The following is a 23,355-nucleotide window of genomic DNA, read 5'->3' as shown; positions in this document are numbered from 1 at the left end:
CTACAGTGTGGATATCTGTTAAGGATATTCCATCTTTCCTGCATTCTGCTTCAAGATTATGGCGTTGCAAACTGAAAAATGGGCACTGAAATAACAGATGTTCTATACTCTGTGAAGAAATATCATCGCATGGACAATTGTCATCATTCCTTAATTTAAACCTATATAGATAACTTCTCATAGCTCCGTGTCCGGTAAAAATTTGGGTCGTTTGGAAAGTACTTTGGTGATGATGACGGAAGTTTGCTGCATCAGCCAGCGTTGGGAAAAACATTTTAGTGATTTTACCTGCAGAAGAAGCGCGGTAATGATCCTCCCAACGCTGCTGCGTATTTTGTTTTATACAGCGTTTAGCAAAGCTAAGGGGAAATTCTGAGAAGAAAGGTGCCGTTCTTTTACAAGTTGCGGCTCTTGCTCGTTCATCCGCTCTCTCATTTCCTACGATACCAGCATGTCCTCTTATCCAGCATATTTGAATGTTCATCCCTCTTATTTTTAGATGCTTAATTTTACTCTGAATATCTACAATGAATGGATTTACCGACCGAGTATCTGTTATAGCTTGAACGCCCGAACGACAATCTGATAATATTTTTGCAATAACCCATCTCTCTGGTGGTTTCTTTAATAACCATTCGAGAGCTTCTCGTATTGCGAGTAGTTCAGCCTGGAAAACTGAGCAGAAATTATCTAATTTAAATGTTCTGCCTGGTAATTCTTTATCACTCTCAAAAGAAACGAATGCCGCTCCCACTTTTCCGTCGAGCAGGCTACCACCCGTAAAGATTCTAATTTCGTTGGGAGCATAAGGAGGTATATCTTTGTCAAGTAAAATAATATTTTCGGGAATTCTTTCGCACGGGTGAGGTAAATCGAAATAGTTTGCAGTTCCTTGATATTTGTTTGTTATGTTAGGTAAGGTGATCAGTCTTTTTCTTTAAGTGACTGTAAATGCACTCCCTCCACATTCCCGAAAACTGTTTTAAAGACCTAGGGTCTTCCTACCGGTTTCGCTTCTACTTAAAAAATATTGATTGAGTAGCTTTATTTATTTTCAATTTCATAAACTGCGAATTTAATTAAATGAAATTATTTTGTTTTCATTACCTCTTTCATTGTGAGTTATGGAACTATTATTATGGAATATTATGGAACAAACTATATGGAAGGCTCATATCGGATATTTTTATTCTTCCTCGTGAGCAAATTTCAATTTCAGTAGAAAAGACGGTTAATTTACTTGTACAATTTCGTTACAAAAATCGTTACCATTGTGGTGTTTATTATATATTTAACAACATTAAAGGAAAATAAAAAGTTATTAGTTACAACAGAGATAGCCCATCACATAAAGCATATACCTACCTTGTATTTTTAAAATGCAACCTGATGGTTGATGTTTGTTTTATTGTAGATGCTGTTACCATATATTATAAGATGTGCAGTTATGTAAAGGTATTTTTAAATCCTTTAATAAATTTAATTGTGCCCATGTAGATTAGCACCATACAAATGAAAAAAAAAAGTTTTAAGTAAATGTAAACTACTACATATATGTATAGCAATGAGGTACCATCGATAATTATTGAATTTTGTGAAATAAATATCGTTTTTTTTTTTTTTTTAATTTTTGTTGAATTACTGTAAAAAAAACACGTTTACCCTGCTGCGTGGGCATACTTCAATTGATAAATACATTTATATTTACAAGCATACTTTAGAATAAAATTTCCCCTTTTTTAATATATTCTCCTGTGCTTATTTAATAATCATTGTGTATTCACTTTATTTAATAAATAATCTTCATTACCTTCTATAAAAAGCAGAGATCGATTATTAGATTCATCATTCAATCGTAATTAACTTCAATGAAATTTCTTACGCAACGTCAAGGGCGCCACAGCGCCATTTTCTCCGAACTCAAGGTGAAAAAGAAATTCAACGTAGCAATTACTTCGTTATCCAAATCACCGTTTTCATCTCAGTCCACAAAAGGACTTATCAAATTTACCGTGACTTCAGTCTGTTCAACGTATAAAAACACCCTTTTCCGGTAGTGTTGAATTTTAAATGCTCATATTTTAAAACAGAATACAAGCTGGTTTTAGTGCTTTTTTGCACTGTGCGGGCGAGCGCGCGTTTTACTGTATAATATTGTTTTTACCGAAAAACTTAAATGACTCCTAGTTTTTCGTTGAATTAAAATGTTTTTCATTTTTCAGCATTTCCTTGTCTTTAAAGACACATTGATCTAAAGTTCATTTTTTTAAAGATCAGCGCTTATTCCGATGGAAACCCGTTTAAAGAAAGAAATAATTGGAAAAAAAAGAATAAATGCGGATGTTTAAACGTATGCAGAATTTAATGACAGGCGCCGTGGCGCAGTTGATTAGACGGCTAACGGTGAAATTGGCGTCGCGGGTTCGATTCCCGCCAGTTGCAAGAAAAAAATCAAGAAATATTTTTTTCTCAATTGGTCTGGGTGTCATGGTGTATTTTTTTAAACTTCTTTCTATGTTTCTATGTATATTATATTGTTTCAAAAATATTTTATATGTTGCCTATTTGGTTTTGTTGAGTTTTTTTCTTTCTTTCTTCTTAAAACTATTTTTTATTTTTTTCAAAACATCAAAAACAAAATAAATATATGTTTATTATTTTATAGATGTACAATATTATGTATGTGCTCTTTTATTTTAATCTTAATAAAAACTAATGTCTGAGCACCCGACGACAAACTATTATTTAATAGTTTATCGGGACAAATATGTTTTAATAATTAATGTTTTTATTCTAATAATGTATTAATATTGCAGTAACATGTGTATTTTATTGATTAAATAATCTTATTATAGAAAAATATCTTTCGTACAGAATATTCAATTTAACTTTATAGACAATTGGAGATAAATCTTTTAACTTCCTTAAACATTGTAATACGAGGCCAGGGTCAGTGGTAGGTAATTTGGTTATCAGAGTAAACGTAATTATGATTTAAATTTAACTTTTTCATGAAACTGACTTTTACCATAAATAACTTTGCTAGAATGTACAAAAAAAATTGTGATAGAGCGAAGGCGGATCTTCGTAAAAATCTCATGCGCTAACTTAATAAAAAAAACATATTTCCTGCACTAATGCGAGCTGCCATGTGTTTTTTTTTTAAATACACATTCTTACGAAATACGGTATGTTCTAACAAAATCAGTTCCGCTGGCATAAATCAGCTCAGTGTAAAAAGTCCTTTAGTGTTGAATGAATAAAGATCGCATCATTTCTTTACAACATTTTTAAGTTCTCATACAAATAGTTTTGCTTTTGTGTATACAACCGCTATTATTTTACGGATAAATCAGGACATTTTTAGTTAACCTGTCGTCAAAATTTTTATCACCACCATTTCCCGATCCGCACCTAGTGGTGCATAGGGCACTGCATTGGTACTCTAATCGCAGAGTATCTTGATCATTTTTGCTACGTAAAAGGTAAGGTGATCGGTCTTACGCTTAAGTGCCAGTCCATGAACGAATTGATATTGCAGTGCAGAGCCGCCTTTTAAAATAATTTTTATTATACCACATGAAATATACTCTAATTTCTTTAATACTTATTAATTAGCAAAATAGCAACATTATCGAGTCTTTTTTCATAAATCAAAAATTTTGTTCCGAAAACGGAAAAAAATCTTATGTATGAAGCTTACGTCAAATCTAAAATATGTTATTTGCAACAACTATGGGGAACAGGAAACAAAAATGATATGAACAGACTACCACGACAGCAAAATAAAATATTGAGGCTAGTATATGACCTCCCTTATCTAACACCAACTAAAAAACTTTTTTTAAAAACTAAACAATTAAATGTGAATGAAATTTTTAAACTAGAATCTTTAAAATTTATTCATAAGTTAGCCACTGATACTATTGTAGACAAAGAACTAAAACTGGAAAAAAAATGTAGTAAACATGGACATAATACAATAATATCAGAACAATACCACATACAACAGTCCAAAACTCATTCATTTTTCTTTATGTTCCTAATAGACCTTAGACATAGACAGCTTAAGCTGTTTTATCTTCCTGCTTGCAGAACCAACCTGCCGATGGTAATGCCAGTAGGAAGAGCAATGTCTTTACTCAACCGTATCCCTTCGGATATTGACATCTTTCATATTAGTGAAAAAAAGTTCAGAGAGGATAGCATTCTTTCTCTATAATTGCTGGGTATTTTTATTTTACCATTTTTGTATATTTAAATTTTAGTAATAATTTTTTCGTTTCATGTATGCATTGAAATATTTTGTAATGTACATAAACGTTTATAAAATAAATATGAAAATTGAAAACAAGACAAGCACAATCGAGACTAATTAATCAGGAACTGATATTATGCAATAAACTACCAGACAAAACTCAACAAAAGATTCAAGAATTTTTTTTTAAAAGGCGTTAAAAATATAATTATCAAAAATAGAGTATCAATAAAAAATGATACATTATTTTTGTAAAATAAATGTAATAATCCGTAAGGGTTCATAAATAAATTGCAAATTAAAAAATATTTTTTATGCTAGATAAATTCTGAGAAGCCTCCCCACTAGAAAAATATTTATTGATACCAATATTTCGCATTCTCTTGCCAGGAATCAAAACTGGAACCTCAAGCATGGTAGGCGAACGCTTAGTTATGTTCACTCGATTTCTCGAACTTGATTATTACCTAGGAAATTTTAAATGCAAATATTTCAAATTTATTATTATTCTCTTATACGTGTAATCCATTGATACCTACACTAACCGCAACGTGTATACCATTTTGTTAAACTAAAACATGGTGATCAGACTTACGATTCCTGGCCAGTCCCGGTGTGCTATTATGAATCTTATCGCGAGGGTAGAGAAGAAATAAATTTTGGGTATTTTTATTTTTTGTCTGCACGTTGCTTCATATGCGGGTACTAGAAGCAAACTTAGAAATCTCCATTGAATAATTACTGAGATATTTGCGAAAAAGTTTGCAAAAAGAATTGTTATCTTTCTAATTATGCTCCACTAACTCAATGGAGAATGCTTAGTTTGCGGTGTCATGTAGTATAATTGAAATATATCTTTGCAAGATTTAGATACGGTTTTGAATTACGCTATTATATAGGTATGTAGATTTTTATGCATAGTATATTTTGACTTCAATAACTAATTTTCCGTTTTTGGTGGACGACACAACAAAACTGTTTAAAAAACAACAAAAAAAATACGGTTTGATCAATTAAACCTAATTAAGTGTTTTGGGTGATGCTTAAGGTCGCAATAATGTTTTAAGTGAAAACCATAATGATTTGACGTTTTATAATCAGTGTGGCCATATATGAAGCAAAGTATAGTCGCATGCAAAAAATAAAAAGAACCCAAAATTATTTTCTTCTCTTCCCCTGCGAGAAGATTCATAAAAGCACCTCAGGGCCGCGATTACAAACGCTATCTTTATCTGTACATATTGAGACGGCAGGTATAGAGTAAAATTGAAATTTATGTCAGAAAATATGTATATTTGGATGAAAACTTAAAGTGTCATCGTTGGTAACCTGTTAATATTGTTTTGAAAAAAATATTGTTAACATATTCTATTTGTTGTAAAGAAAACGTAATTTTAATTTGAAGATAAAATTGATGGTAAATGTAAATTTCTCATTGCAATACTGGAAAGTAAAATATTGCAGTGTCAAAGCACTTATTTAAAAAAAAGAATACTATGGTTCAAAACATATATGCTTATTGTTTCTTTGTATCTACTTTTACATTTATTTAGTTATTTTAAATCAGTATTTAAATATTACGATGTCTAATTCATGACATTTTTTAAATTAGATAGTCGTGCTTCCTACAAGAACACCAGGCGGACTAGTTTTGAACAATAATTTTAATTTAGGTAGTTTATTGCTACAACACTTATTACGCGTAGTCGAATAAATAAAATGATTCCTACTTCTGTTATCATCAATCAAGGGTTTGTTAATTAAATTATGAAAAGTCGTGCAGTGTGAAAAAAATCATCATTATACCTATGTTCAAACATGTATACTTCCTCAACTCTTCCATCTGTTAATTTTTGTGAAGTGAAAAATCTAAAACCTTTATTGATGTGGGTGAGATTCGTCTGCCTGGATAATTTCACCTACTAGGCGCCGCCTAAAAATAATCAATTCGTATACTTTTTTTAAATACAATTATTTTTATCAGCAATATTTTGAGAATGTTCAAATGTTTGTTAACAAGGCTGGATTTCACTCCCCAGAGATTGAAAGATTGAAATTTACGACTTTAGAGAGGAAAAACATGTTTGAGAAGGATACATATGGAAGTCTAGGCAGAATGGTAAATGTTACACCGTGTGTAAAGTGGCCAGTCATAGATCCTATAAATGCAAAGACTTTTGTATTTCCTTCTATTTTTTTTTCTCTCTGTTGTAATACATTTTAAACTTACAAGAGTTTTGATTGGCTAATTTTTCATGATCAAATAACTAATTTTTGTCTCACTAGATTTAGGCATTGTGTTAATTTTTACAAAGTAAGATGTATAGGTATAATTTGTATATAATTTGTTGTGTATACGTATCTAGCCTTGTAATTATTATTGAATATTTTTCGCAGCAAGTCATAATCGTAATAACTCAAATAAATGGAGATTAAATATGGCTATAATAGCAGGGTAGTTTATTATTTATTATTCTCTAAAGCTCGTGAACTCTTCGCAAAAAATATATATCCCCTCCCCATGTATCTATATATTATAAATACATTGTACACCGGTACATATGTAAGCGCGGGTATGGGTATCACAGTTTCTCAACTTCGCATACCATGTCTTATTACGTTGCCTGAAAAAATATTTAAAGAACAGAAATAAAGTCTAGAGCAATTGAATCTTTAAAGTTAAAAAATTATCTTACATATTTTCATTTTATTTTTCACCGTATAATGTTACAGTGCGTAAATCGCAAAACCAGCTAATGTTTCCAAAATATAATAGAAAAAGTTAAAACAATACAACCTGATATTCCATATTCGAATGATCCTACGGTGTTAGAGCAGCGGACTTGTCTTTCTCAATCTCAATCGATGGAAACTATGTTAAAATAATCTTGTATTCATTAAAAGCCTCCTCTACTATACAGAGATCGGCTGCTGTCGGGCTGCAAGTATGATTCTGGCTCGATATTAACTCATCAGAATTCAGATGGAAAAGTAAGTCTATCTCGTACGTTTGTCGTATATTATATGAACCGCGGAAACGCACATATTTCAAAATGTGTAACACGTATTAATTGAGTTGCTAGTTTCAGCTATACTGCATCATTAAACATTTTTTTTGGCGGCCTCCGTGGTGTAGTGGTCAAGACGCTTGACTCACGCACGGAAGGTTCCGGGTTCGATTCCCGGTGAAAACACAAAAAAAATATTGTGAGTTTTCTCAAGCCTGGGTATTCTGTGTTGTAATTCACCACTGTAATTGGGCCTCCTGGCCTGTTGTGGTGCTAAAAAAAAATAAAAAAATTATGAGAAGGTCCTTTAAAGGTCCACAGCATTCCCTTTCCTAACACTACCCAGATAAAGGTAGCCAGAAAACAAAATCTACTTGTGAAAATTTTGCACCTTATAAGTAAGGTCAATAAATTGCAACTCCCATAAAATAAAATGAAAACAACACGGCAACTTAATTTTTATTTATTATTTTATAAATTTTTCACGCCCATGAGGTTTTTACATACATAAGTTATATAAAACACGAGTACACGAACAACATAAAATTTAAAAAATACAGTATAAAGAAATAAAATACAGACCAGTGTTTAAGTTGGTATAGAAATATATAGAGAAGTTGTAAAAAAGAGAAGAAATTGTATAAAATAAAATTAGTTATTGACAGAGAACCTAACAACGTGTTTTAACGCTCGTAGATGCTCAGGCTTCCATATTCCACTAAATACGTTTCCATGTCTGTTGAGAAATCTTCAAATGTTTATTTGCTTAGAATTTACTATATAAGAACCACTGGAGAGAGAATGAGTACCACAGCTCTGCCTTCGAGTGGTTGCTTGACTGCATTTCAGTACAGGACTACTGCGAGACTCAGGTTCTTCAAGTAAAGTCCTGCCTCCTACTGGCCCAGCTGGAGTACCTACTCAACAAGGATACTGAACTCGCAATGTGAAACTGTGTAAAAAAAACTCCTCAATGATGTCTCCTATCGAATAGCATTCCTAACCACTTTGAGTCCATCCGTTAACAGGTTGCGAGTGGAAGGAAATTCTCGAGTTGCATTTTAATTGCGAACTATTTTTTTTGTTTCTCGGCCTGGGCGGGTACTCGTTTTAACATCCGACCGAAGTAACTATCTGATTGCTTTTCGCATAGCGACGTAACGCGTATCTGAACAAATTTACATTCCTAGATCTGTAATCTGTACTCGGAGCTTGTACGATATTTAAAAAATATATCCCGATCTATAAAAATATTTATTTCATCGATCACTAATAAATTTTACGATTAACAACAGGGATATTTTTTGTGTATTCAAAATATATAATTGATAATCGGGAAAATGGTGTATCTGAAACAGATCCATCAATAAATTTGTATGATCTGTAAGATTATGTTGGCTCGACATTTGTGTTTAACACAATAAATTGAGGATTGCTTGGAAATACCTTTGTTCTTAGGATGTGTCATTTTAACGACGCATCCGTTATTTTACGCAAATATTTTTTGTCTTCTAAATCCCGAATCTATTAATTATTACTAAAATCATACACAGTAAACCTAGAGACTTTTTATTTATCCTTCCGCGGTTTTTGTTTGCTTTTCTGAAACTACAGCAAAAAAAATGATTTTTTTATTAAATTTGTATTCTCTTCAAACTTCATGACAAATGATTATAAAAATAAGATATGTTTTTAACTCCTTATATTTATGTAAATGTTTATTTATTAAATCTAATAAAGTGAGTATATCTATGTATTTTTAAATATAGAAGATGGACTAAATATATCCCAACTCTTTAGGAATAAAAAGCCGTGTAGACTTGAGACAAATAGAGTACAAAAATAAATACATTATGCGTAGGTACATATCAGTGCGAACGGTGATTTTATTTACAGGTAAGCCATAAAAAAATATAATTTATTTGTACCTACATAGTAGGTACATAATATAATGCATATATACTATAAATTGCTATTTTTGTGTGATTATGTGTGATACAAAAACTCTCATCTATGAAATCAACTCAAACAACGTAACTACGTGATATATTGTGTAGTTAAATTATCCATTAATTAAACACATCAGTTATACAAAAGTTTATAATTCAGACACTATTAGATATTCTCATTACGATTGAAATGTCAACTGGCCGATTGGTTCTAGAAATGAATAATGCTAAAAACGGCCGCGTTCAGCGCCACATGTGTTGCGATTCATATGTCATAAGTATAATCTCAAAGAAAAATAGTCCCTAAGAATTAATGTTTGAAATACTGTTTTCCTAATCGAATCTTTAAAGAATTTGTGTAATCTGCAAGTTTACTCTAGGAGAAAAATCCCGCTACTGGTTTAATATGTTCAAAATATAGTACACTTATTTGTATGAAGAAATAAGCTAGAGTAATCTGCTAGTTCCATGGCTGATTGCTGGCGCTGGGCGCGCTTTATTTATATTTGGAGAAACATACAAATGGTGTCAATGAAGAAATATATATAAGAAATAGTAATTATTTGTTTGTTTTTCTGTAAATAAAGTCACCGTATAACAATATTATGGATAGTAAAATAAAATGGCAAGCTGAGCATAATCACTTCTATACACGATTCGCCCCTGGTACATATGGCGGTTGATTCATATAAAACTTCTCAGTAACAAAACATTAGGTACATAGATTATGTGTAATAGCATAAGGTTGATTGAGTAATATTTTAAAATCATTAAGCAATTTTTGGGTTATTTTATTGCGAAGATAGATACCTTTATTACATTTTATCCAAGCAATCAAAACGGTTTGTAAATAATACATGTGCGAGAATTTAAATGACGTGTGCTCCAGGAAATCATAAATAAAATGAAAATGTTCACATTAATGATTCAATATGATAAATAATGCGTGAAGGTGTATATAAACTGAGAAGAAAAATTGCTGCTGGGCCACAGATCTTAATAAATGGTTAATAATATCTATAAATTACAAAACTATATCGTGATTTTTTTAAAGCTTAAGTTTTGAATTAAAAAATATATCAGAAAAACTCGTTTTTAAGAAATAATTTATTTGATTAAAATTCCTGCAAGATGGGATACTTAAAACAGAAAATCACAGTACGTATTGATTGCCTATAATAAATAAATACATATAACTTTAGGTAGGTACCGGTGAAGCAAATATTTTTTTTTCAATATCATCAAATTGTGTAGTTTATTGTATCGTATTATTATATTTATTTATTTGTAAAAAAAAACTACATCTTTCAGAAATAAACAAAAAGTTATACTGTTTTGACTTTTCAGAATCTTAACGATTTTTTCTGAAAATATAAAAATATTTTTTTAGTACACAAAGCTTATTCAGGATGTTTGATTTCCCGGTTCCTTTTTCAGAGTCCGTTTTTCAGAATTTCTTTCATTATTTGAAATTAAATTAACTTAAATTTTTCTCAAATGGATTTTTGTCTAGTTTCTTTGACTTTTAATCACGCCTTTATCATTTTTATTCAGAGATTTTCTAAATTATTAAATTTTATAATTTTTTCTCAATTTCTCCGTCATTTATATATCACACGAAGGAGAAATTATCAGTCTTACAATATTTTAGTTGTCAGTATACGAAAATCAAAGAGAATATAAATATACGTTTTAAGAAAATTTTTATGTCAAGACCCTAAGGATCATTTATGTATTATTTACCTGTTTATTTATTGACTCTAATTTTGATATTTTGAAAAAAATGTTAAAATAAATTTATTATTAAAATAAAGTTATTTTGCACGAATCATTGTGTCACACTGCATTACCTTTTGATCGTGTTACGAATGCTTACATTCCGCGTTTCATTCTTGCGTTTTTTAACCAGTTTGAAAAAAGTATTAAACGGTTAACGATCTTTAGAGGAACCAATAATTTACGCTGATTTTATTGCACACTTAATCTTATATATCTTTATTATAAAAAAAGTATTGCAAATTTTAATAATATGTGGGTGTTTATGTATATTAAAAATGTGTAAATTTATTCAAAAAAGAAACGCGAAATCACTTTTTGCAGTTCGAATTCAGGCATATAAATTGGTTTTGGTATTTCTATAACATTTATTTTAATTTTAATATAATATTGTCGTTTATGTGGCGTAGGATTTTGTAATGGATGTTAAATTGTGCCGTTTCATGATTCTACATACTTTATCGAGATAAGTAACAAAAACAGTTGCATTGACCCACCGAAAATGTAAATGTTTAAAATATGTAGATAATAAAAAAAACTATGTTTATTCTACATATGTTTACAATGTTAGTATGTTTAGAATATCAAAATACAAACTATAACAAAATAAAAACACATTAAAGTGTTTTTTTTTAATCTGCCAAACATTTTATTTATTGTTTTTTTATTTTAATATCAATATGTTATGTGTACGGTATTATGATACTATAACATATTTTTTTGGGTGATTTATATTGTATTAGTATAATATTCGTCCCAATTCAATTCTTGAATTACAAAATTGTAATACCATTGTACGTAATTTTTACATGTTTCCCTAACTGGACACTCGATGACAAGTTTAGTTTGAAATGCCTTGCAGTCGCTATTGGCTCAAGACTGATAAAAAATAAAATGAATCATACGATTTTGAAATGCCATTCTTTCAAAATCTAGCCATTAAAAAATAAATTACGATTACTAAAGGCAGTGGCAGTAATTTCATACGAGCCCATAAGCTGGGTTTGCTTAACATGTCATGCATATTTTTTACAAGATGATATCATTTATCTATGTATATATGTCATAATATGCCTTTTGCATGCTTTTTAGACCAAAGTACAGAATGCATGCATCATGTTTTTACACAAGCGAATAAAAAAAAGGCCTGCCTAACTGGTATATATATTGGTATTGGTATAATATAGTAGAATTTAAGAAAAAAAATCAACAAAATATAATCGATTAAATTTTTTTTCATTTCTTTTTAAAAATCAAAATTTTTGTTTTTTTCTTTAGACACATTTCTTTTAATTTCACTGTCTTAAAATAATTTGAACAAATCAATTATATTTAGATACTTTGTGTTTATATGAGAACCTACCAAATTGAGTCTAATTTCAAGGGACCTAATCCAGCAGTCGAAAATAATATTATTTTAATAATATAAAACTATTAAGTAAGGTTTTTTTGTCAGAAATACATTTGAAAATTATTTTATATATCATTCATTTACTTTATTTTTTAATCGCGCGATTAAAAAAAAACGGCATTTTAAAATGGTAAAATCGAATTGCAACCATAAACAATGTAGCAAGGAAATCTGCAGTTTTATGACAGGTTTTTCTTTGTCTCTGTAGATTTTTGTTTGTACGACAAATGCCATTCAGGTCGACTATTTGTAGCGTGTAGAGTACATTCCAATTACAGCATGTTGCAACAACTTTGCACTGGTCAAAAAGTCCAGAACGAATCATCATCATCGAATGCGAATCATCGACAGTCCCAGTCATTTCAGATCATAACTAAAATCTCACTTCTTTCATTTATCATACCCTCAGTTTAACATCTGAAGAAACAATATGTAGCTTAGTTAGAATGTAAGTTTTTGTTTAAAATTGTAAAGCGCCCTTGAGGTGGTTTTTCACAAAAATGCCGTTATACAAATCAGCCAAATATTATTTTTATATTATTGCAGGGAAGAAAATTATCTTTCGAACGATGTAACTTTATTACCGTTAAACGGATACCACATATGTTAACACCCAATAATTTAATTTTATGTTAAATGTATTTAAGGAGATTTTTTCACGATCGCAGAATCTTCTAAAATTTTCCACGTGTTTCCTTTGTACAATATTTGCGTATTATTCTGCCGTGAATTATCTGCTCAGATGGATTCTTCTCACAGAGTAGGTAACGCTGCTGACCTTTTGCGCCCTTTTATCTTCATAGTCAATCTTTGAATTAATCCGCTTTAAATTGATTTCGAATAACAAACTCTCGTCTTCTACAGTCAAAGTCAGTTTTAAATCATCGATTCAAAACCTGACTTATTTATTCACATTTGTTCAATACTATTGGTTATTCGTATTCGGGCGGATGAAGAACACAGTACTGCGTGTCAAATAGAACCGGTATTCTCGACGAGTGTTTTTGACTCGATGACTATTCTCATCGAGTAAAGATAACTTCAACTCCGCCTTGTAGGGTAGGGGTTTTTCTGTGCCAACGTTTCAAATACAGATATGTTTCTATTTGTTTTTGAGCATTTCTTTTTTTTTGTCAATGGCTTCACATAATTTTTTTGTAAAAAAAAACTTTTTTATGATTTCAAATTTAATGTGAAGTTAGATAGTGAAAATGCATTGAATTTATTTTTATTGCAAAACTTTAACACAAAAAAGAGAAAAATATTTGTATTTGTAGCGTTGGTATAAAATTTAAAAAAATATTCTAAGGTAGTTTTTCGAAAATTTCATCAACACGCTACTATCCCGTAAACCATGCAACTGAGGTCATGTTTTATTATAATAGGTCATAACAAGGTCGATCATCAGTTTCAAATTTATTTATTGTTTTTGGGACATCCTGTATAATGATTTTTATTTAGAATATTATTATAAAAAGTGTTTTTTAGATGAGCTTTAAAATGCTTCGACTCAAAACGTCAAAGCTTGGAGTAATCAAAATATAATATCATCGTATGCATATTTGAATATGTTTCTATTATAAATCCATTGATCACCCGAGTGGGATCATTTGATTCTCATCCCAAAGGCGGAACACAACAAAGTAAATTAAATCACAACGAATCGCATTGTTCGCTATAAGAGTTTTTCTGTTCCTATCGCCAAAGTTCTGACAAATCGCCCCCATAAAAGATCCATTGACGTCCAACTACATACGGAGATTAATATATTTCATTATTCTCATTGAACCATACTTATTATAGGTAACTTGTTATAATATTGCACACTTACCTTTATGATTTCTATTTAAGAAGTGATTAATCAACGAATTTTTTATTCATTATGGCACATATTGTTTTGAATAAATAATATAAGGTGTTTAACCTTGTATTTATTATTTTTAGCACTGCGTAAATTAGTATCTTGTTAGTACATTTTTGTTTCTTTTAATGGACAATTTAGTACATTTATTGAACGTCGGTGTTAAATTGCGTAGAATAAACCACGCACCAGAAGCACAAAGCATGCTTTCGCTTTAATTTGTCGTAAAACACAATTTCGCTGCGCTTGCACTTTTATTTTTAAAAATTCCCGACAGAATGCTATATTTTTTGTGATGAAAAGTAGCCCGATCGATTGCCGGTCCTTCAACAATCGCTATGCAAAACAACGATGATCCATTAGTCTATGGCAACGTAGCATAGTTATTAAAGTTAAAGAAGAATTATTTTATTTCCCAGTAGAGTGATATTTTTTTTCGGGATGTAAAGTAGACTATTTCACTTCGAAGCTCACCAGCTATCCCCATATAAAAAAATCAAGTCAATCGGTCGCTCTGTTGCGACGCGAAGAAAATAAAAACAAAAAAACACACTTTCGCATTTAAAATATTAGTATATATTACGTAACTTAGTGCCGAAATTCAATAAGCATGATAAAAATACTTACCTGATGTTTAAACTTTAATAATTATTTCATTTAATAATTAGTCAGGTTGTGGTCCTGTGGCTAGTGTCTCCTCACGGATCAACGGTCCGCGGTTCGAATCTCTTTCTACCTCAACTTGATTACCATTTTCTAATAGTGAGTTATTTACAACTCGTCGAAAATGGCCCTCAAAATTAAATATTTGGGTAAATCGTAAGAACGCAAATATTTCTTTAAAAAAAAAGTAGAAATGTTTTAAACGATTTACAAATCTTAAAGATAAAAACTAAACTAAGAAGTTTGATTGATATTTTATATCAAAATTATAACCATGAATATTTGTTTTCATTTTAGCGGATAATAATTATAATCGATGTTTTAAATTACTGCACTAGTACATTATTTGACTTGAAATTATTGTTTCGTTTATAACACAGTTCTTAATCTTTTATCTGATTTCTCCAGCAAAAAATGCAAACGTAATGTGCGAATCAATCACTTTTAATGATTCTTCTCAAACGCCTAGTTTTTTTTTCAATTTGTTCTCTAATTTTCTATCACATCATTAAGAAAAGAATTAGTATAATTTCCTCAAACAGTAATCTATGAAACAGTTTTCAAATAGTAATTAATCCAATAAAAGGCATATACAATTTTATAAAATTTTAAAAATAAAGCAATTATTTTTGGTTTTATTTTAAAACATCATTTTTTTATGTACCCATATGTTAACGTCCATAGGTCTTAAAGATTTATGATACTGAAAAATACAAAAAATAATAATTATGACATAATAAGTGAAACATTACATAACATAACAAATCCCTTTAATAGTTAAGATGGTTATATTTTATGGTAAAAGAATGTATCATATTTATTATAATAATTCGGATGAATCAGAATACAGTATTTAAGGGACTTAAATTGTGCAAAATGTGATCTAATTTTAAGTGTAATTATTTTTATTATATTACAAAAATAACTAATTATATTTACATTTTTAAATGACTTGATTAATCAAAAGCATTTTTCTTTCGTGATAAAATAATAAATAATATATAATGGATAATAAGGTTAAAAAAAGAATAATAAAATGTATTTTTCATCAATTAATTGACTGTTCATATATTAATACATAAGGGTTTAATACATATTAATACAATTGGTTTTAATAAAAATACAATTTAAAAAATGATAAAAAACACTTATTAATCTGGGTACAGCATTTGTAATTTTGCATTATTTATTTAAATTCTTTTATTTAAAATTCTAGCTTAGCTATTTTGTGAGAATTATAAATTGTAATCAGTCCGTCAGTAAATATATAAATATAAAATAAAATTATGAATATAAAACGCATCGCAAGTTCTATTTCAGATAGTAAAGTAACTTCAGTAGTGGAGCGGCTAATGACACTGGAGTGAGAGAAACTTCGCTAATGAACTTTAATTAGTATTTGGTGCACTAATAAATGAAACTGGGTTTATGTTGTTAAAGCGAGTTTATTTCTTTGCGTTCCATTTACGAACATTATTTTAATTAATGATATGAATGTGGAACCCACAAATTAGTCACTAAATACCGCTTATTGGTACTTTATTTATGTTTTCCTTGTCCAGGCAGATAAATAATACAGTTCTGCGTGTGAAATAGAATCAGAACTCTGGGCGAGCGCTTTCGACTCGATGGCTATTCTCAGATAAAAATCCTGAAAAAGAAAACCGAGGGAAGATGTCCGCCTTGTAGGGTAATGGGTGGCGCCTTCGCCAATCATTCTTGAGGTCTGGGCTTCGATTTCTGATAAAGTCAACTTAAATGACTTTTTTCGTAGGTGATTCACTGCAATATTTCACTGTCCTTGGGCTGATATCAGGGCCTTGATTACATTTGGAAGTTAACAGAGTTATCTTCAATTCTCTGTAAAGTAATATAGAATGTTCTCTGCAAAAATATGTTAATTTGTTAAGTATCTTGTAACTTCGTCTAAACCGGAGTTTTCTATTTTTCATAAAGATAATTCGGTTTTACTTCGTAGACGGGTCGGGCCCTTAAGCATATTATCTACTGACCTCTTCCAGTTCAGTCCCGAAATCGGCGTTCATTATAGGAAATAATACAACATGTTATCTCGTATAATTAAGTAAAATTATTTTTTTAGCAAACATACAAGACACTTTCTATCCTCATTAGGTGTAAATACCTGTTCTGAGGTAGGCAGCATTTACTTTAAAAATAAATAAATACAGCATTGTTAGTCTTGGTTTAATGTCTAGAGATGATTTACATATGAAAATCTTTAAAAAAAATAAATTATATTTTAAAATATGAAAATCTTACAAAAATGATGGGACTAAAAAAAATCGAAACGGCACAATGTAGGAATCTAAAAAAAAGATATTGAAAATATAATCTTTATGTAACAGATAATTAAAATACGCTGCATTTGTGGCGCTCGTGCTATGCCCTATGCATCTCTGTCTGTGAAAGGAAAATGATGATGATGATACATTATTTTCATATTTTTAAATCGTTTTTTGTTGTGTGATTGTAGCTTAATGCGCATTAAGGATATGCTTAATCATAATTTGTGTAAATGATTCTGTTTTCAATTACACATGTGTGTTCATTAAAAAATTATATTTTATGATCAAAACGTGACCAAACCCAAAATAATTTAATTATTTTAAATTCGACGTTATTTCTTTCATTGCTAATGGCCGAATACGAAGGCTCGTAAATACCACGATTTAATTGTCTGTGTAACTTTAACTACATATTAAAAGCCTCGCTATGAAATTGCAATAAAAATTGAGAACAGTATAGACATGTCTTATATCATATAATGAAGAAAAAAGTACTCGTTCTCAAAATCTTCGGGGAATCCAGTTTTTAATAGGTGTGTTGTGTGTCTGTGCCTACGATTCAGTAAAATCAAATAAACACAGCTTTGCCCATTTGGTCAAGTATGCATTATCCACTATCCACTATCCACTATCTACTATCCACTATCCACTTTGAAATATCAGATCAAACTGTTCAAAAATTTATATTAAAAATGATGCTTCACAAAAATCGCACTTTTCCCTCTTTCCAATTGTTCCAAACTTAACTTTTAGATATAGTACAAATAAATTGTTTTCAATGTTTAAAATATATATTTAAGAACCAAAATTTATTTGCAAGTAATTCAAATATATTAAGTTAAAGAAGGAATCGTGTGTTAGAAATACCACATTGTAAAACGAGGCTAGCACAGAGACATTCATATTTTATAGGCCCAAAAATGTTTAATTCATTTTTCACTGATAATGTTTCACTGGTCCCAAACTTTCAAAATTTTCCTTCTTTTAAAAAACATGCACTATCCTGGATTCAAACTAAAGATATGAACTCTTATTTTCTATGATATATTTTGTTGCCCTTCAATAATAAGGAATATATTTATGTTTTTTGAAATTTTTATTTACTTTTTTAATTACTTTAAACAAATACCTTAGAATCTCATACAGAATACTTTCTTTTGTCTTAACGTTACACAAAAATATTAAAACTGTCTATTATAGGAGCAAAAATTCATAAACATTTTTTGTATACCCGCGAACAGGCCTTGCCTTTGTGGGATTTTTTGTTTTCTATTTTTACTGTTAATATGTATATCAATTCTATGTAATTATCCTTTATTTTTTAATACCCTGTTTTACCTCTTATGTATACTGTAAAAAAAAAAAAAATTTAAATAAAAAAAACAGACATAAGATAATTTTATTAATTTTCGCGTACTACCCGTTTTCAAGGTCACGATTATTTTCACGAACTCTTTCTGTCCCCTTTCTCGTAGGCTTCCCCGCTGTCCAGAATGAGATGGAGCGATAGTTACCAGCAGATTTAGGCATACCGTGCGAACGGAAGGATTTATCGTTGTTATTTAAATTTTGATTAGCGTGATCCCATTAAACGAGTTTTTTTACGCCCGACAAGATTCACAGACCGTGCAAGAAACCTTTCCATTTTGGCATTCGGACGGATACCGCACACCTCGTTGATGTCACCAGAACAATGTTAGTCGATTATTATCTAAGTAAAGCTTTTTGGAAAGCCGCTCACTCGAAAGCTCGTCAGCAATAAAACTGCGTTCTGGGGATCGAGACGATAAGACTGCTAATGGCGTTCTATAAATCATTCATTGAGGCCCACGACACAAACTAGCGGGCCGCTGACGCTAAGTGTTTTATATATGCACACAGTCCCACCTTATATTTAAAAAAAACAATTTAAACCGACGTTCGTCCAGCTTAAAGTGTTTCTCCGAACTGGCAAATAAATTATTATATTGTTAAAATCATTTTAAAACGCCATGGCGCGCCGTGAGTCAAAACTTGCAATGACTTCTGATATAAATTTCTATGGAGGAGGGCAAATATTTCCAAAGTTTGATTGAATTACATTGAAAATGTAATCACTTTGAAGTTGTTTTTTATGCATTTAGAGTGCATTTAAACTTATTTTATCTGGGGATATGAAAGCGTTTTTTAAATAAAATGTCTGTAACATACGCACGGTGTATGCCAGGAAAAGCATTTTCACGAGTTTTTACGTAAATTCGGGCATTCATTTCCCATGGTATTTAAAAAAAAAACATTTTGAGATTTAAACCATTGTTCTCGTTTACCTTTTTATTTACATAACTATCCGCATATAATGAACAGTTCAATCATCAGTAATATTGCTTCTGTCGGAATAACGAGGAGTGACGTTTCTAATATCTGGCCTTTAACAGGCCCAGGAGGTTATACGCATTGTAGTGTTGTGTTTTTATGAATAGTATTTCTAGAATTTGAATCGTGCGATTGAGAGACGGATCGGGCCTCGGATTCTCGCAGAAGTAAAGCAGCATTCCGCGCGCTAAATGAACCACTCACGATTATCGTTTGCGCGACTCGATCTTGATCCGTACCTACAAAACAAACATCGCTATTTTTCAGCCATACTTCCCGCTTCCCGGGTAGGGGGCTCCGCCGCCGCCGCCGCCCGCCGCCCTCCGCCCGCCGCCGCAGCGGGCCCCGTCCACTGCCCGGGTCCAGTTACCCGCAACCGGTCGACTCCGCTGTCCGTGCGAGCGGACTTCGCATTTTTTCTCCCTAATTGATTCCTTTTTGGGATTCACCGTTGAGCCGAAAAATAATTATCGTACCGCCGCGCCGTCGAGTTCTTTTCGCGGGGCCAAATATTTACTCTAATCGGAGTTTTAGAGTGGCCGCGAGCGAAAGCCTGGCACGAGCTCACGTACGTAAATACCCGCGAGGGAAGGGACTCAACTATCGGGACTGCGGGTCAGTGCGTGTCGAGATCGAACAGTTCGGCAGTCGCGAACTGGCAGCGGCGAGCTCGGAAATTATCCACCGATAACGGACATACCGAGATGCCGCGGCTGGATGCCCCGTGAGGCGGGCGCGGGGAGCGGCCGAGGGCGTTCACTCGCTGCGAATCTGCGGCTCCCCGCTCCCGGCGGGCGGGGCGGGGGGCGGCGGCGGAGGAATTCGGTAGCGTCGCGCGGAGAGGAGACACCGGGCGGACGCGCGGCCCGCCGCTCGTCCGGCGGACCGGCCGCCCACGCCGCCCCGCCGCCCGCGCCCCCGCCCTGCCGGCCCGGCGCCGGCCTCCGTGTCGGGAGTGCGAAACGAAACCGGTTGCCGGCTGGCCGCGCGCCCCCGAAGACGCAGCCGCCCGGTGCGATATTGTTCTAAATCTCCAGAAATGACGCTTTTCGCCTAATCTCGCCTCGGCCGCGATCGACTCTGATGGAACCCACCATTGTGTTCTTCCAAACCAAAATGGCCATCAGCTCCGCGAAAGGTGATAACGCTTTCTGTGATTTTCTTTTTCGCGATGTCATCCCTATCGCGATTCTCGTTGTGTTTTGGCGATGTCTGCCCGGAGGGACTGTGGCGCGCAGCGTGACGTTCCGACGGGCGACTGAAATGCAAGTAAAAGAAAGAGAAATGAAGACGCAACTTTGCCTCCGATGAGTTTTTTTGGGAATATAATAATGCCCCGCACGCATTTCAAGGTTGTTCGTGAAAGCCGAATGGAAATGTTAAATTACCACGGAAATACCGGTGTTTATTGTGAAGAAGCAATATTGTTAAATCGTAATATTACGTATTTAATACGTTTTTATTTCGTTTTACCTGTAACGTCGGTACATTTGTATGGAATGGCTATTCATTATCTTGTTTCAGAACGTTTTTTTTTCTATGCGAAATTTAATATATTTGTAAAATTATATGATTATTACCAAGATTTTTTTTGTTGAAAATGGTGTAAGATGTTCTTTTAACATTCGAATAGCAAAAATTCAGAAGAAAAAAATAAAACTTTGGAAGGGTTTTGGATAAAGAAAGTTATAGAGACAGAATAACATCGCGAAAAGTACCCTCAATAAAAAATTAACACTCTTTTAAGCTTATTTTATAAGGTTACAAACGAAAAACTTTAAATATAATGAAATTGTGGTTTGTGCGTTCGGCTACCATGTTTGAGGTCCCAGATTCGATTTCTTGCAGGGTGTACGTTAAATGTTGTTTTTAAAGGTGGTGTTACTCTGCAATATTTCATTGTTTCGACTGGCACCAAGCCCGAGACTGATCACCCTATCTTTCAGGAGGTAACAAAAATGACCCTCATGCGTTGGAATTGGAATTAGAGTGCGAATGCGGTACTCTATGCACCACTAAATGCAGATAGGAAAATGATGATGAATACTATTCTCTTTCCTTATCCACGCCATAATTGGCAACTGCAAAACCTGCCTACATATAACAAATAATAATATTGACAATTATAATTACCGAAATTGAAATTATGGTTGCAAGTTGCAAGGTAAATCGAATGACCGGGTTGTGGTTCCGTGGTAGTATTGTAGACTCACGGACCAAAGGTCCCAGGTTCAAATCCCACACTACCGCAACTCGATTTCTATTTTTCCAGCACTAGTTATTTACGACTTTTAGGAAATAGTCTGAAAATTTAAATATTTGAGTAAATAATAAGAACTCTAGTATTTCTCTTTTTAGTAAAAAATAAAAAAAATGTATGTATATTTTGGATGTAGTTTGCAAATAATATTCTTTAATTTTTTTAGTGTGTTTTTTGACTATTTAAAAAAAGAAAAATTGTTTTATTTGTTCATTTCCATATAATACAATTAAGGTAAATTAGTTACATTTCAGTTTAAGTGACATTAAATTACGTCTAATACTATGTTTTTGTTTTCAATTTCTTTCTTGGAAATGTATCCTATGGAATACATAATATCGTCGGCTTTCTGGGACGAGTAAGTGACATATTATTAATTTTGCGTTTTTTTTTTATTGTTAATCTGGGATGAGCTTTTAACTTTATAAGTGCAATATCTCAAAATTAGTAAAATGTAGTTACCAACTTGTGCCAGAAACCCGACGATATATGATTTAATTTTTTCGCATGAAAACGAGTTAAACAGCATTTAATGTAAACTGCTTTTCCACATATTTTATTTTTGACTGCATTTAACAATTAATTATGAATTTTAATTCAAACAATAAAAAAAAGCCCTTTCCAAAAAAGTGATTTAAAAAAAATATATGTCAAGATATGTTAATGATAAGTTAAGTTAAGGCTGTAGTCTAGTAAAACGCACGCAAAATGAGGAAATCAAACGATTTCGCCATTTTAAAATGAATGTACTTTTTTAATCGCGCAATAATAAAAAAAACAAAAAAAACATAAATGAGAAAAAAACAACAAATTTTAAAGGTTCTGTTAAAAAATATACTTAAAAGTTTTCTGTAACTAAAATGTAATTACTTTTAGACCGGCAGATTACGCCATTTTAAATTTAGACTAAACTTAGGTATCTGGGATCTCAATGAAGACTAAGTATCGAACTAAAATTTATTGTAGTAATTTGAAAATAATAAATTGAACATGAAAGTGGCCGAAGCAAAACTTTTTTTTTGTTTTTAAAAAGAAATACAAGCATTTTAAATCACATACATTTTTGTGACATTTTCCTTTATTTCTACGTAAAATTATGTCTTCGGTAATACTTTAAAAAATATATATTTACTGAAATATTGTAGTTGAAACCCCTTTTTATAGAATTGTATTCTCTTTTTTTTTTAAAAAGAAGATAATTCTGGTTGTAATATTATATTTATAACAATATCTTAGTAATGTTTTTATGACCTTCATACCTGCCCTTATCGGTTTATCCATCTAGTTTTTTTTTATGTCTGACTTTAATTTTATTTTTAACTTATTTATATTTTTTATTTCCTGAATTTCTGTAGGGATGCTATTTATAATATTGAAGTTTTTACGTTTGACACTGAAATCATCATCATTATTTGTTTTATTTTACACTTTAATTATTATGTGTGCTCTAGTTATAACAATGTACATATATTTAATTTATAAGTTTTGTATCACATATTTTTAAAATTTCT

The 23,355-nt window shown here is 31.7% G+C and overlaps 1 protein-coding gene across 3 annotated transcripts in view; it reads left to right on the top strand.

The window, feature by feature from the left end:
• Positions 1–23,355, top strand: part of bbg (PDZ domain-containing protein big bang) — a 131,284-nt gene that overhangs the window by 85,514 nt on the left and 22,415 nt on the right. Inside the window, exon 1 of one of the 3 annotated variants that reach the window (XM_088236792.1) lies at positions 20,412–20,722. The exons of the other annotated variants lie outside the window; for them this stretch is intronic. Within the exon in view, the coding sequence (XP_088092918.1) occupies positions 20,668–20,722 (55 nt within the window). The 5' untranslated portion in view covers positions 20,412–20,667. Of the gene's footprint in view, positions 1–20,411; positions 20,723–23,355 lie in introns of those variants that run through there. 3 annotated transcript variants of the gene reach the window in all.

Source organism: Micrasema longulum, unplaced genomic scaffold (genome assembly GCF_059751315.1).
Source record: "Micrasema longulum isolate JH-2025_06_02 unplaced genomic scaffold, ASM5975131v1 h1tg001607l, whole genome shotgun sequence".
NCBI classification, from domain to species: Eukaryota; Metazoa; Arthropoda; class Insecta; order Trichoptera; family Brachycentridae; genus Micrasema; species Micrasema longulum.
Note: the sequence above shows the minus strand (reverse complement) of the source record. Positions and strands in the feature narration are given on the sequence as shown.